Here is a 14096-nt window from a genome sequence, read left to right on the forward strand (position 1 = left end):
TGAGGTATGGATGTGCTTTTGCGCAAGAAGTTTTTGCGCAAGAACTCTTCCACAAAAGACTTCTTGCGCAAAACCTCTACAGTGTAGACGTAGCCTTGTTCTCTTCACAAGTACAGCTTTTCCCTCCCAGCTGAATGTATTTATACCCATTGCTTTTAATTCAGCTACTAGGGCCAAAATTTCTGCATATACACTTTCTGTAGCATGAGGTTTTGCATTACGAGAATCTCAGAATTCACTGCGCATGCAAAACCCACAAAGTTCAGCTTGTGTATCTATATGAAATTTTGCATAGTCAAAAATCTTTATGATTCAAAAAATAAACATGCAAAAACGAACACAAACACATTTAGAGGCTGCTTCTGAAAATGTGTCCCTCTTGTCCAGTAAAAACAGAATTTCCCATCATATTGTAGAAGCTATTTTATGTTTAGCTAGAAGCCATCTTGTATATCAGAAACCATTTCAGCTTTTCTCTCAAGCACGTAGACCAGAGTGAACTTTCTGTCACCCCGTGAGAAGAGGCCTACAGGATGGGCTATTGGTATGTGTTAATTGGGCTGGTTGGGACAGGAGATGTACTCCCTCGTACCTGTCCGCCATCTTGTTGATAAGGCTTTGTTTTTCCAAATTTAATTGAGGATTTCTGTAATTGAATGCCCTGACATCAGACTGTTTGGCTAAGGGTATAAAGATACTAGGATTGATTGTATTAGCAGCTTTACTGGGCCCGACTTTGCTGGGACCACGTTTGGCTCACTTTGCTTTACTGATCAATAAAGGAAATCAGTTGTTAGCCGCCTAAACAGAGAGGAGCGTGTTTTTGCTTCAACAATATTATAATATTTAAACACAGTTAAGGTCCCATCTTCCAATCCAGATTCTTCATAGATAAAGGCCAAGAGAGGACTCTTAGATCACCTGATCTGCAGTATTAACATAGCCAGAGAATGTCACTCCTGAATTGAGCCCAGTAGATTAGGATTTATGTAGGTTACTAAAGGTATATGGGTAATAGAATCAAAGGGTTAGAAGAGACTGCAAGGGTCATATTAGTCTAACCCCAAAATAGGGTTTGGTTAAATATAGTCTCTTTCTCCCCTTCAGTGCATAGGAGATTGTATTAGTGAAGAAACTGGCTGAAGCCATAGCTGTGCTCCCAAAATCTTACTAGTAGTGTGAAGTTAGCTTTTCTCAACCTACAGATGATCCCCTACAATTCTGCCTATTTTGCACCTGGTATAATGAAAATTGGGTCGTAGGTTTTCCTGTGTCTGGTGTTCCCTCAGCAGGGCTTTTCCTTCAAACTCAGGAGACAATTTCAGTAAAAACCTTTCTGACGAAAGTTCAAAATGTAGCATGTTTTATTTCCTCTAGGTAAAATATCCATTCCCCATCAACACCTATACCTGAGTTGAAGGTTTGCTTCTCCCTCCGCTGAGAGTGCTGAATCTGAGAAGGCAAGAGGCGCCGGGCATTTCTGATAGTGACGTTCTTGTAATCAATTTCCAAGATGTGGCCACTTCTGCTGCAAACAAAGCTGAAAGAGAAAGGACAGCATCGCTAGACACCAACTTCCAAGACATTGTATAGCGGAACTGTATTCTGCATTTTGTTTCAATGTTATCTTTACACCACAGTTTTGTTAACAAGATAGGAATGACTTTAAACATGCTGTTTGTTTAACCATTAGTAATTCTACTTTGTAATACAATAGCTTGACCAGGAGATGAAGTTAGATCTCTCCACTTTTCTCTTCCTTTCCCCTTTGGAAAGACTGATTTAGAGAAAGATCCGAAGAGTTATTGTCAACATAAATGACACGGAGAAAAGCAAAACTAATGAGCATTACATCTGTAAGCATCTAGTCAGTCACAACAATTATCTTCAATTACCATACATTTTTCCATTGTGAAGGAATAAAAAGAAGTAAACTCTATTAGCCTGTTACATTGGAATCATCAGAAAGATTGTCCCCATCTTTTCTAATTTAGGAATTAAAAATAGAAGTAAAGAGGCAGAGACCTGCCTCCCAAGTGTCGTAAAACATAAAAGAAAATATACAACTGTTCCATTATTATTATTTCTATTACTGTAGGACAAGGACACCCCTACAAGAATCAGTAAGGAGGAGGACTGAATCTCGGGTATCCATCCCAAAACCAGCTGGAGACTAAAAGAGGGAAGATTACTCACCTCTACCAGGGGACGACTAGGATCGGTTTGCAGAAACAAGATGTCTATCAACTTTTGCCCAATACTTCTTATACTAATTCAGACAGAAGAATGGAAGTAACCATAAGCCATGATTATGGCCCTACCAAATTCATTGTCCATTTTGTTCGATTTCATAGTTACAGGATTTTTAAAATCTCAGATTTCATTATTTAAGCTATTTAAATCTGAAATGTCACAGTATTTTCTCCTTGACACAAGTGCTGAAGGATCCGACCAGGGGCCGTGCGCAGCTTGACCTTCTGCTCACAAACAGGGAGGAACTAATGGGGAAGTAGAGGTGGGTGACAGCCTAGGAAGCAGTGATCATGAGATGGTAGATTTCAGGATCCTGACCAAAGGAAGAAAAGAGAGTAGTAAAATACGCACCTTGGACTTCAAAAAAGCAGATTTTGACTCCCGCAGAGACCTGATGGGCAGAATCCCCTGGGATGCTAACATGAAGGGGAAGGAAGTCCAGGACAGCTGGCAGTATTTTAAAGAAGCCTTATTGAAGGCACAGAAAGAAACCATCCCGACGCGTAGCAAGAGAGGCAAACATGGTAGGAGACCGGATTGACTTACAGGGGAAATCCTTGGTGAACTTAAGCACAAAAAGGAAGCTTACAAAAAGTGGAAACTTGGACAAATGACCAGGGAGAGGTTTAAATGTATAGCTCGAGAATGCTGGGGGGTTGTCAGGAAGGCGAAAGTGCAAATGGAATTGCAACTGGCTAAGGATATGAAGGATAATAAGAAAGGTTTCTATAGGCATGTTAACAAGAAGAAGGCGATCAGAGAGGGTGTGCGGCCCCTACTGGATGAAGGAGGTAACCTAGTGACAGATGATGTGGGGAAAGCTGAAGTACTCAATGCTTTCTTTGCCTCTGTATTCACAGACAAGGTGGGCTCCCGGACTAATGCGCTAAGTGACACAAGATGGGTTGAAGATGGACAGTCCTTGGTGGATAAGGAACAGGTTAGGAAATATTTAGAAAAGCTAAACGTACACAAATCCATGGGTCCGGACTTAATGCATCCGAGGGTACTGAGGGAGTTGGCAAAGGACATTGAGGAGCCTTTGGCCATTATCTTTGAAAAGTCGTGGAGATCGGGAGAAATCCCGGATGACTGGAAAAAGGCAAATGTAGTGCCCATCTTCAAAAAAGGGAAGAAGGACGATCCAGGGAACTATAGGCTGGTCAGTCTTACCTTGGTTCCTGGAAAAATCATGGAAGGGATCCTTAAGGAATCCATTTTGAGGCACTTGGAAGAGAGGAAAGTGATTAGGAATAGTCAGCATGGATTCACAAAGGGCAAGTCGTGCCTGATCAATCTGATTAGCTTCTATGATGAGGTAACTGTCTCTGTGGATGGGGGAAAGTCAGTGGATGTGATATACCTTGACTTTAGCAAGGCTTTGGATACGGTCCCCTACAATATTCTTGCCAGCAAGTTAAGGAAATGTGGATTGGATAAATGGACGGTAAGATGGATTGAAAGATGGCTAGAAGGCCGGGCCCAGCGGGTAGCGATCAACGGTTCGATGTCAGGATGGCGGACTGTTTCTAGCGGAGTGCCCCAAGGATCGGTTCTAGGACTGGTTTTGTTCAATATCTTTATTAATGACCTGGATGAGGGGATGGATTGCACCCTCAGCAAGTTTGTGGATGACACTAAGCTAGGGGGAGAGGTAGATATGCTTAAGGGCAGAGATAGGGTCCAGAGTGACTTAGACAAATTGAAGGATTGGGCCACAAGAAATCTGATGAGGTTCAACAAGGACAAGTGCAGAGTCCTGCACTTGGGACGGAAGAATCCCAAGCATAGTTACAAGCTGGGGACCAACTAGTTAAGTAGTAGTTCTGCAGAAAAGGACCTGGGGGTTACAGTGGATGAGAAGCTGGATATGAGTCAACCTGTGCCCTTGTAGCCAAGAAGGCTAATGGCATATTAGGTTGCATTAAGAGGAGCATTGCCAGCAGATCCATTATTACCCTTTATTTGGCTTTGGTGAGGCCACAACAGGAGTATTGTGTCCAGTTCTGGGCCCCCCACTACAAAAAGGATGTGGACGCATTGGAGAGGGTCCAGCGAAGGGCAACCAAAATGATTAGGGGGCTAAAGCATATGACTTATGAGGGGAGGCTGAGGGAGTTGGGTCTGTTTAGTCTGCAGAAGCGAAGAGTGAGGGGGGATTTGATAGCAGCCTTCAACTACCTGAAGGGAGGTTCCAAAGAGGACGGAGAGAGGCTGTTCTCAGTAGTGACAGATGGCAGAACAAGGAGCAATGGTCTCAAGTTGTGGTGGGAGAGGTCCAGGTTGGATATTAGGAAAAACTATTTCACTAGGAGGGTAGTGAAGCACTGGAATGGGTTACCTAGGGAAGTAGTGGAGTCTCCATCCCTAGAGGTGTTTAAGTCTTGGCTTGACAAAGCCCTGGCTGGGTTGATTTAGTTGGGATCGGTCCTGCTTAGAGCAGGGGGCTGGATTTGATGACCTTCTGAGGTCTCTTCCAGCTCTATGATTCTAGTATTATAACTGTAGGAACCCTGACCGAAAAAGAAATTATGGGGAAGTTGCAAAGTAATTGGAGGTGGGCTTGACATACTGACACTCTTATTTCTGTGCTGGTAGCATTGATGCCTTCAGAGCTGGGCAGCTGGAGACAGTGGCTGTTGGACAGGATACCAGCTCTGAAGGCAGAGCTGCCTCCAGAAGGATGGCATGATATGGTATTGCCACCCTTACTTCTGCATTGCTGCCTGCAGACTGGACCCTCAGTCAGCAGCTGCTGCTATGGCCACCCAGATCAGACAATAATACTCTTGGGTCAGGAGCCGCAATTTGAGAAATGCTGGTCTCGCCCATGAAATCTGTATAGTATAGGGTAAAAGCTTCCAAAAGATCAGATTTCATGGGGGAGACCACATTTCACAGTCCACAATGCATTTTTCATGGCCATGAATCTGGTAGGCCCTAGACCTGACCCTTTGGAAAATAATGGGGTCCCAGGCAAGTTTGGCATACTTTCTATCCTGAACTGATTTGGAATGAAGCCAGAAAGGCTTCACAGAAATGAATCCTAGAAATATTCGCCACATTCACTTAGGTTTAATGGAAATGACAAACTTTTTGAGGGAAATAATGTGGAAAATTTCAGGAGAATTATTATTGCTTCAGATAAACTATGTTGGAATGGCAAAGATTTCCCCCATATAGGTGATCTGGATGCAATGTAAATAGAAGATGAATGCATGATTTGGGGGAAGGCTTTTTTACTTCTGAATTTGGAACTTCTCTCCTCCCTCCCCAGTTTAGTTTATGTATACAATGCCTTCCTATTTGATCCAAAGTTCTGAATAAAACTTTAGGGGAAAGTGAATTTTCCCCTGTGTGGCAAAGTCTGGGCTAAGCCCCATGGGTCCTGTGCTTCCTGGTGGGCTTTTGTGTGCCTCAGAGGCTCGCGGTGTCCTTAATACTACTACAAAGGCGAGAGTACCCCACTACCAGAGCCTTTTTCATCACTGGCCACTCCAGTGTTGTCCTTTTTCCACTCCCTATTGGCCCTTCCAGCCAAAGGGAAGGGTTGGGGGGAACCCGGTTCTACCCACTTGCTCTGGGTTCTGGCCCAGGGCCCTATGGGTGGGGGCAGCCCCGAGCAGGCCATGTAGCTTGGCCCTTGCCCCCCGAGCAGCAGCCCCTCCCTGGGCCACTTTCCCAACCCTTCCTGTGGTACCTCCTCCCTCATGCCGTGGAGCAAGCCTTGATGTCAGCTGTCTCAGATCTGTTCCCTTGTGCTAGGCTGCTCTCTTCTCCTTCATTTCTCCTCTAGTCCATCCCTTTTCTCCTTCCCCCTTAGTCTTGCCTGGGGGAGTGTTTTTATATTGCGTGCCTCCACTCCAGGGCTACGTCTAGACTGGCCCCTTCTCCGGAACAGGCATGCAAAGCAGGCAAGTCAGAATAGGGAAATCTGCAAGTAGGAATAAGAGATCCTCCAGAAAAGGGCTTTATTCCGGAGGATCGCACCAGTCTAGACGCTCTTTTCCGGCTTTTCCCCAAGCCGGAAAAAAAGCGGCGGCCATGTTTATTTAAATCCCATGGGGGATATTTAAATCCCCCGCGGATTTCCCTATTCTGACTTGCCTGCTTTGCATGCCTCTTCCGGAGAAGGGGCCAGTCTAGACGTAGCCTAAGTGGCTGTAGATGTTCCAATTAGCCTTCCCTTCAGGCTGATGCCAGACAGGCTTCGGGTGTGGCTGGCTGGGCCAGAGTCTTTAACAGACTACTCAGGGAACATAAAACCACACACCCAGCTCCACACATATCTGCCTTTCATGAGGCCTTGGTAGCTCGCTGCTCTTGGGCTGCCACACCTGGTAGAGCCATCAACCAGAAATAAAGCAATACTGGGCAATCTCCACCAAGAGGGCTCAGACCAAAGAGTGAAGGTAAATATTAACACACCTGGCAATTCTGAGTTTTTAGAATATCACCCTGGCAGCAGTAATCTTGTTTTAGTGATGAAGCTGAAGTATAAAAAAGTCATGCAGAATGCTATCACACCACATCTTTCCCACTGCTCAGTGAAGAATAACAGCAAAACCATGGGGAGATTCTCACTGAGGAAGTGACTGGTGAAATCTGCCATTTCTTGTGCCAACCTACAAGGTATTTTAAGCTTCTTTTAGGATCTGAAGTCTTACAAAGGAGGAGAATAAAGGGCAGGTTGGCTTTGTTTCTGCAGACAAAGAAGAGGTAGGCATAGGGATGACCAGACATGGTAGGCATAGGGATGACCAGTCAAAACCACAACTGTTCAGCCTCTTCCCTATGCTTTCAAAAGCTCACCATGCTAGCGCAGGCAGCTCCCAGGGACAAAGGCAGACTGAGTCACAGTGTTCCTAAAGAATTCAGTGAAGGGAAGTGATTTAAGGAGAGAAAAACTGGCTCCATCCTTACAGCGTTCGGTCCTCAGGTTCCCGCTCAGTGGAATGTCCCTCCTCAAAGGCCAGGTCAGTGAATTCCAAGGAATGGTACTCCCCCAGATTCACCGGGCATGAGCGCAGCGCTCCACTCCGCACTCGCCACAGCCTCACATTATCTCTGCCGCACGACACCATCCTGTTACATGAGAGGCCGAGTAAGAATTAGGAAGGACTTATTCTCTGTGGATAAAAGGCTGCTCCCTGCAAATAGTACAACTGACACACAGACACCAGGGGAGAGAAGATGACGACTAACATCAGCTTCCTGTCTGTGGTACCTTGTGTCTACAGGCTGGAAAGCGAGCAATGCAGTGAGCTTCCTCCCAGCAATGCCTTAACCGAGGGGTAGTCAATTATTTTCTGTCAATATTTTGGTCAATGTACAATCAAGTCCAGACCGCAGAGAAAATCATTAAGAAAATAACAATAATGATAACAAGTAAACAAAGGTTGGGGGGAGGAGGGTGTCTATTCAAAAGCATCTAGTAGTCTGGATTTGGCCACGGTCCACCTATTGACTATTCCTGCCTTAATCTACGCTGTTATTTTACCCTGTTCTCACATTCTCCTATTTGCATGTTACCTGGTATCATCAAAAAAAGCAATCTTCAAGGTCTGGATGTCCACATCTGTGTGAGCCTTGGCCAGCACAACCACCTCTCCACCATGGTTCACCTGAGAAGTGTTCCACACCACCACCATCTACAGCAACAAGACAGCAAGAGAACTACTAGAAACGTGACACCAAGGAGGGCTCAGACCATATAAGCAATGAAGAAAATTACTAGTCTTCACATAGCAGATGAAAACCCAGATAGTGCGCTCCCAGTTCCGCTGGTACCGTGCACTGGGGCTTTGACCCACTTTGATATGAACAGAGTGGGGATAAATCTCACACAGAAAGATGGATTCACACCATCCCAGAGAGGTGTTTTTCACTTTTATAGGCTAGTCTACCTGATAATCATTCTACCTATCTGCAGAGCTGCCAGGAGAGGGATTGAATCTGGGGCTAAGATAAGAACTGAGAAAGAACAGAAGCCAGTGTATAACTAAATGCATGGATTGTGCTAGTGTCCAAGGTATATTGTAGGAGCCAGAGTTCCCTCTAGGCCCACAGCCACAGTCCAGATCTATTCATCTGCATTTCTCCACTGCCATGTTATTTCTGATATTGTTAATTATAACTTTCACTTCTTCACTGAATAATTTTCCACAAAAACAAGTCAGACATTAAAGAAAATGACTGCCATGGAATAAGCCCTAATTATTTATCCGAGTACCTACACACACCTCAGTACAGTAAAATATCACCTCAAGCAATTATCTTAGCAGGCCACACATTAAGTAGGGATGGCCAGTACGTGGATGGGGCACTTCCAATAGAAACCAAAGGTGTTGCAGAAGTAGCATAAGGATTGGTTCTATGTGCAGAGTAATTACACATTCAAGGAGAAGAACACATATCACTATTTCACTTGTTTTTGTTCAAAGTCATGCATACTGTTGGGTAAGTGGAACCCAAATAGCCCAAGAGTTTTATTACTCACTGTTTTGCCATGTCCATCTTTCCCAATGCCACAGAGGACAGCTCCACTGTAGGAAAGGCTGCAAGAGGGGAAAACTCAAGATGAAATGCAATATCCTACAATCTGCCAGGATCTCACTGGGAAAAAGTAAAAGCCCATGCTCAACTCCTCCCCAACACACACTATCCAGAACTTGCCTGCAACATACCTGAGTGATGAAACTGAGTGAACATGGGTTTTAAACATGGACAGACATTTCCCCTTCTGAAAATCCCAGAGCCGCACCATACTCAGGTAACCCATCTGTGCAGAAGCCAGCAATGTGCTGTTTCCATTAAATGCCAATGCCGACACCTGTAGGAAACATCATATTAGCAAAAAACAACTCTCAGCTTCTGGGAGAAGCTAGAACTGGAGTAGCTGAAACTCCCACTATTGTGGATCCAACATCACTGCTTAGAATGATTCTCGCTAGAAGCTGGACTTGTGATTTTCCCAATAGCCAGTAAGCTGATAACCCATAAAATGAACCAAGCTTAGGACTGGAGTGGTCTCATTTTCTCTCACACATCAAATATTTGCATATTCTTGGGGAGGAGAAGTGGCTGTCATATCTGTTTTTGCAAAGAATCCACTTTTACCTTGTCTGTATGGCCAATGAAGAACCTTTGCGCTCCAGTTTCAATCTGCATGGTTACGATAATAGCATGACAAGGATAAACCACTGCAGAGCTGTTCTTAGTCCACAGAGCCTGTAGGACAAAGGCAAGAATCAGAGCACGGGCTGAAGAGAGAGTAGTACAAAGGTGCCCTTGTCTACAAACTGAGAGGAGAGGCCCCCTGTGCTTGAACAGATGGACATGCATAGAATTAAGACATACAGATATTTCAAAATCTGGTGCAAATATGTAGGTGTTGTAAGGATTAGGCCTTCTTCTGTAGTCACACAAAGACCTGTAGCCATGTTGGAAGGCCTAAGGCCTTCATCTGCAGCTAGACTGAAAGAGTAGCAGCCATCAGCTGTAAAGCAGAGTCACATGCTCATATTCCATTAAAATTGCATTAAAATAGGAGACCCCAATATAATGGCAACCAATATCACCAGATAAAGAAACAGATCTCAAGATGGTTAACAAAAACTTAGTTTGAAAGCATTTCATTTGTCAAGGAACTACTTATCAATAGTTGAGGTTGTGAAATCCTCATTCTATGATTGTGATCCACTCTTTCCTATTGTTTGTTTGTATGATCTCAGACTGGTTTTTAATTGTTCTGTCTGCTGTATAATTAATTTTGCTAGTTATAAATCAATTAAGATGGGGTATGATTGGTTAGATAATTATGTTACAGTATGTTAGGATTGATTAGTAAAATATTATTAAAATAATTGGTTACAGTTATAGCTAAGCAGGACTCAAATTTTATTATATAAACTGGGGCCTAAAAGGAAGTTCTTTGGGAACCAACTCCAGGTCACTGCTCCAACATCGGAGCTGCCAGAGCTCAACCCCATGCAATGACACCAGGCTGAAACTAGAGTCCTCCAGATGGGCCTGATTGTGATTGGTCACCAAGACAAGTTCATCTGTCTTATTGAAGGTAGTGAGCATTGTATGCTTAGTATGTGCATTCTGGTTTTGATTATTGTTAATATATAGAGATTAACTAGGATATTACTGTGTAAGGCTCTTTCACTGGTAAAAGACCCTACAAATTTGTAGAGTGTAAGGTTACACCTGAGCCCTACAAACGGGTGAAGGTGGGTGCTTATATTAAGAAGTCTCAGTGGGGTAGCCAAATTAGTCTGTAACTTTAAAAAAAAACAAGTACTCCTGCAGCACCCTAGAGATTAATGACAAAAAATAGTACCATGAGCTTTCATGAACAGATGAGGAAGTGGGTTTTGCCCATGAAAGCTCATGGTACTATATGTATATTTTTGTTAGTCTCTAAGGTGCTACAGGACTGCTAGTTTTTTATACTGAGAAGGTTATGCCTGAGCCCCTAGGAATGGGTAAGGGTGGGTGCCTATATTGAGGAGGTTAATCCTGTGCCCTAGGAATGGGTAAGGCTGGGTGCCCTTAGAGCATGTGAATGTCAGAGAATTTGTGCGGGTAAGAATATGTTATTTGAGATGACAGCAGTTCCATCCAAACACAGATGCAAATTTATAACTATCAAAGGAAAACTGAGTGGTCAGCTTACAGTATATCCCAATTAACTCAGCTGCTCTTCCATCCAAGTCACGTTTAATATCATGTGTGCAATACATAAGAAAGGAACAATCCTTTGTTCACAGGGAAATGGACCAGATGACACAACCAGATTTCTTTAACTCTAACATGGGTCATTAAGAGGATGCTTGGAAGGATCAGAAGGCAATACTCCAGGAGGGCAAACCTAAGATACCAATGCATTTTTGAATTTCAAAGAAATTCTAGATGAATATTGCACTGATCAGTTTGGAATCTGCAAGGAGATTTGGCAAGGGGAACACAATTTTGGAATTTTACTGGGTCAAATCCCATATTTGGAAATGAGCTTTTCACTATAAAATGTAGTCAAAAGAGACTGGGTGGGCTGGCAGGATTTCCAAAAACAAAGGAAACTGATCATGAAAGTCAATGGGAATTAGACACTTAATTGCCCTTTGGCCTTTAAAAATCTCCCCCATAGTCAATGTATTGCAAATCCATTCCGAAAAGCTTCTTGGTTACTAACCCATTTGGTGCTGTAACCCCCAAAGCCAATAATTGTCCTCAGTTTCAGGATTGGATCTGGTAAGAGTCTCTGAAAGAAAAACATATTGTCAAAAGTGCCAGCACAAATAAAGCATGTAAGTAAATTGTACCTGCTTCAACTACAGCTTACATCCCAGTGATCTACCAAGTTCCCTCAGCTCCGTATCAACCTGTGTCCCTCTGGACCTATTTCATAGTTCTCCCTGAAGTGACAGAACTGTCTCTCCACCTCAATTTTTTCATATTAAGGGAAGAGTTTAATTAATAGGTAACTATCCTTAAATCAAATCCAAGAGGAAGAAAGAGCAGGAATTGACTGAAGTCTTTTTTTGGGGGCGTTCCATCTCCTACAGGAATAAAAGCACCAAAGTCCACAGTGGACAGTACTAAATGGAACAATCCCAGCAATGGAATGACATGGTTATCCTGAATCACCTGTCAAGAGGGCAGCCAAGTCCTCCCTATGGTTACATATAAATGCCATGAAAATTTAGGGGTGCTTCTGTAAAGATGAAAAAGGGGGAATCTGTCTTCTTACCCTGCAATGAGAGGCTTTCTTGCTGGAGAGCATCTCTGGTTCAGTAATCTTCGTGTGCACATCCTGGGCAAATCAATACATAGTAGTTACAGTACTTGTTAAATGCCAATAGCATGATCATCTCTGTACAAGACATATGGGCCCTACCTGGAGAAGTTTAACATGTAAGTGAAAAAAAAGAACAAGATCAAGAGAGAATTCCAGGTAAGAGGGCTCACAACCGCCCTTAGTATTAATTAATCGTCTCTGTCAGTTCCAACCAGGAAGGGGCATTCATGTTGCTCTTTCTGCTGAGTTTGGGTATGTCTACACTACAGCGCTAATTCGAACTAACTTAGTTCGAATTAGTTAATTCGAACTAAGCTAATTCGAACTAACGGATCCAGACTAAAAAACTAGTTCGAATTAGCGTTTTGCTAATTCGAACTAGCATGTCCACATTAAGTAGACCCTGAACCGGGGTTAAGGATGGCCGGAAGCAGTGCCGGCAGGGCATCAGATGAGGACTTAGAGCGTGGAGCTGCTGCCTCAGGCTAGCCGAGGGCTGTGCTTAAAGGGACCCGACCCCCACCCCGGACAGACAGTTCTCAGGGGTGCCCCGCTTGCAAAGCAGTCCTGGCTTGGAGTGCCCTGAGTGCCCACACTGGGCACATCACAGCACTCGGCCATCAGACCGGCTGCACTTGCCGCAGGCTGCCATCTGGGGAGAGGGGGCAATTGGGGGTCTGCAGGAGAGCTTCCACCCCCAGAAGCCCGCAGAGCCAGCCCAGTCCTCCCCATCGGGGGCTCGTACCCCATTCCTCCCTCACCTCCTTCCACTTACCCTTCCCTAGCCCCCTTCCTGATGTACAAAATAAAGAAAACGTGTGGTCAAAAGTAGAATCTCTCTTTATTGAACAAAACTCAGGGAGACTGGGAAAAGGAGGTGGGAGAGGGGAAGAGAGAGGGAGGGAGAGGGGAGGGCAACTAAAATGATCAGAGGTTTGGAACAGGTCCCATATGAAGAGAGGCTAAAGAGACTGGGACTCTTCAGTTTAGAAAAGAGGAGACTGAGGGGGGATAGGATAGAGGTCTATAAAAGCACGAGTGGGGTGGAGAGGGTGCATCAAGAAAAGTTCTTCATTAGTTCCCATAATAGAAGGACTAGAGGACACCAAAGGAAGGGAATGGGTAGCAAGCTTCAAACTAGTAACAGAAAGTTGTTCTTCACAAAGCAAAGAGTCAACCTGTGGAACTCCTTGCTGCAGGAGGCTGTGAAGGCTACAACTAGAACAGAGTTTAAAGAGAAGTGAGAAAGTCATGGAGGTTGGGTCCATGGAGTGGTATTAGCCAGGGGGTGGGAGTGGTGTCCCTGCCCAAAGTTTGTGGAAGGCTGGAGAGGGATGGCACGAGACAAATGGCTTGGTCACTGTCTTCGGTCCATCCCCTCCAGGGTCCCTAGGGTTGGCCGCTGTTGGCAGACAGGCTACTGGGCTAGATGGACCTTTGGTCTGACCCAGTATGGCCATTGTAAGCTCAGGGCTCAGGGTAGGGGGTCTCAGTGGACCACCTTGATTTTCATGCACACCTGCTCCTGGGTGGCCAGGCTGGCAGCTCTCCTGCCCTAGACGGCCACTTTCCTGTGCCTAGTGCGGAGGTCGTGGACGAGGTCCACGATGTCCGCACTAGACCAGGCGGGTGCCCGCCTCCTGCGGTCCCGGGCAAGCTCCCGGGAGCCGCCAGCCTGGTCCCGGGAAGAGGGGGAGGGCTGGGGGGCATTGAGTGGCTGGCTCGAGCCGTGCCGGGTGCAGGGTCTGCTAGCTGGGTGCTGGCAGGCTTGCACCTGGCACGGGCACCGTAGCTAGCCCGTGCCCCTTTAAGGGGTCTGGGGCCGGGAGGGGGGCAATAGAGTTTCCCTGGTGTTGGCCAGAGTGGCCACCAAGGAAACCTGGGGAGGGCTAGCCTCCCACTAGTTCGAATTAAGGGGCTACATGCCCCTTAATTCTAACTAGTAAGTTCGAACTAGGCTTAATCCTCGTACAATGAGGTTTACCTAGTTCGAACTAAGCGCTCCGCTAGTTCGAATTAAGTTCGAATTAAGCCTATC

At 45.0% G+C, this 14096-nt stretch overlaps 1 protein-coding gene across 1 annotated transcript in view; it reads right to left on the reverse strand.

Annotated features, from left to right (window-relative positions):
* WDR90 (WD repeat domain 90) overlaps window positions 1-14096 on the reverse strand; it is a 55646-nt gene that overhangs the window by 29770 nt on the left and 11780 nt on the right. Inside the window, exons 10-17 of the mRNA XM_075899214.2 lie at window positions 12011-12073; window positions 11453-11521; window positions 9373-9483; window positions 8940-9085; window positions 8753-8810; window positions 7786-7904; window positions 7177-7338; window positions 1410-1540 (exon numbers count right to left, since the gene is read on the reverse strand). Coding sequence (XP_075755329.2) covers window positions 1410-1540; window positions 7177-7338; window positions 7786-7904; window positions 8753-8810; window positions 8940-9085; window positions 9373-9483; window positions 11453-11521; window positions 12011-12073 — 859 coding nt within the window. The remainder of the gene's footprint in view (window positions 1-1409; window positions 1541-7176; window positions 7339-7785; window positions 7905-8752; window positions 8811-8939; window positions 9086-9372; window positions 9484-11452; window positions 11522-12010; window positions 12074-14096) is intronic.

Source organism: Pelodiscus sinensis, chromosome 15 (assembly GCF_052426305.1).
Source record: "Pelodiscus sinensis isolate ZL-2025 chromosome 15, ASM5242630v1, whole genome shotgun sequence".
NCBI classification, from domain to species: domain Eukaryota; kingdom Metazoa; phylum Chordata; order Testudines; family Trionychidae; genus Pelodiscus; species Pelodiscus sinensis.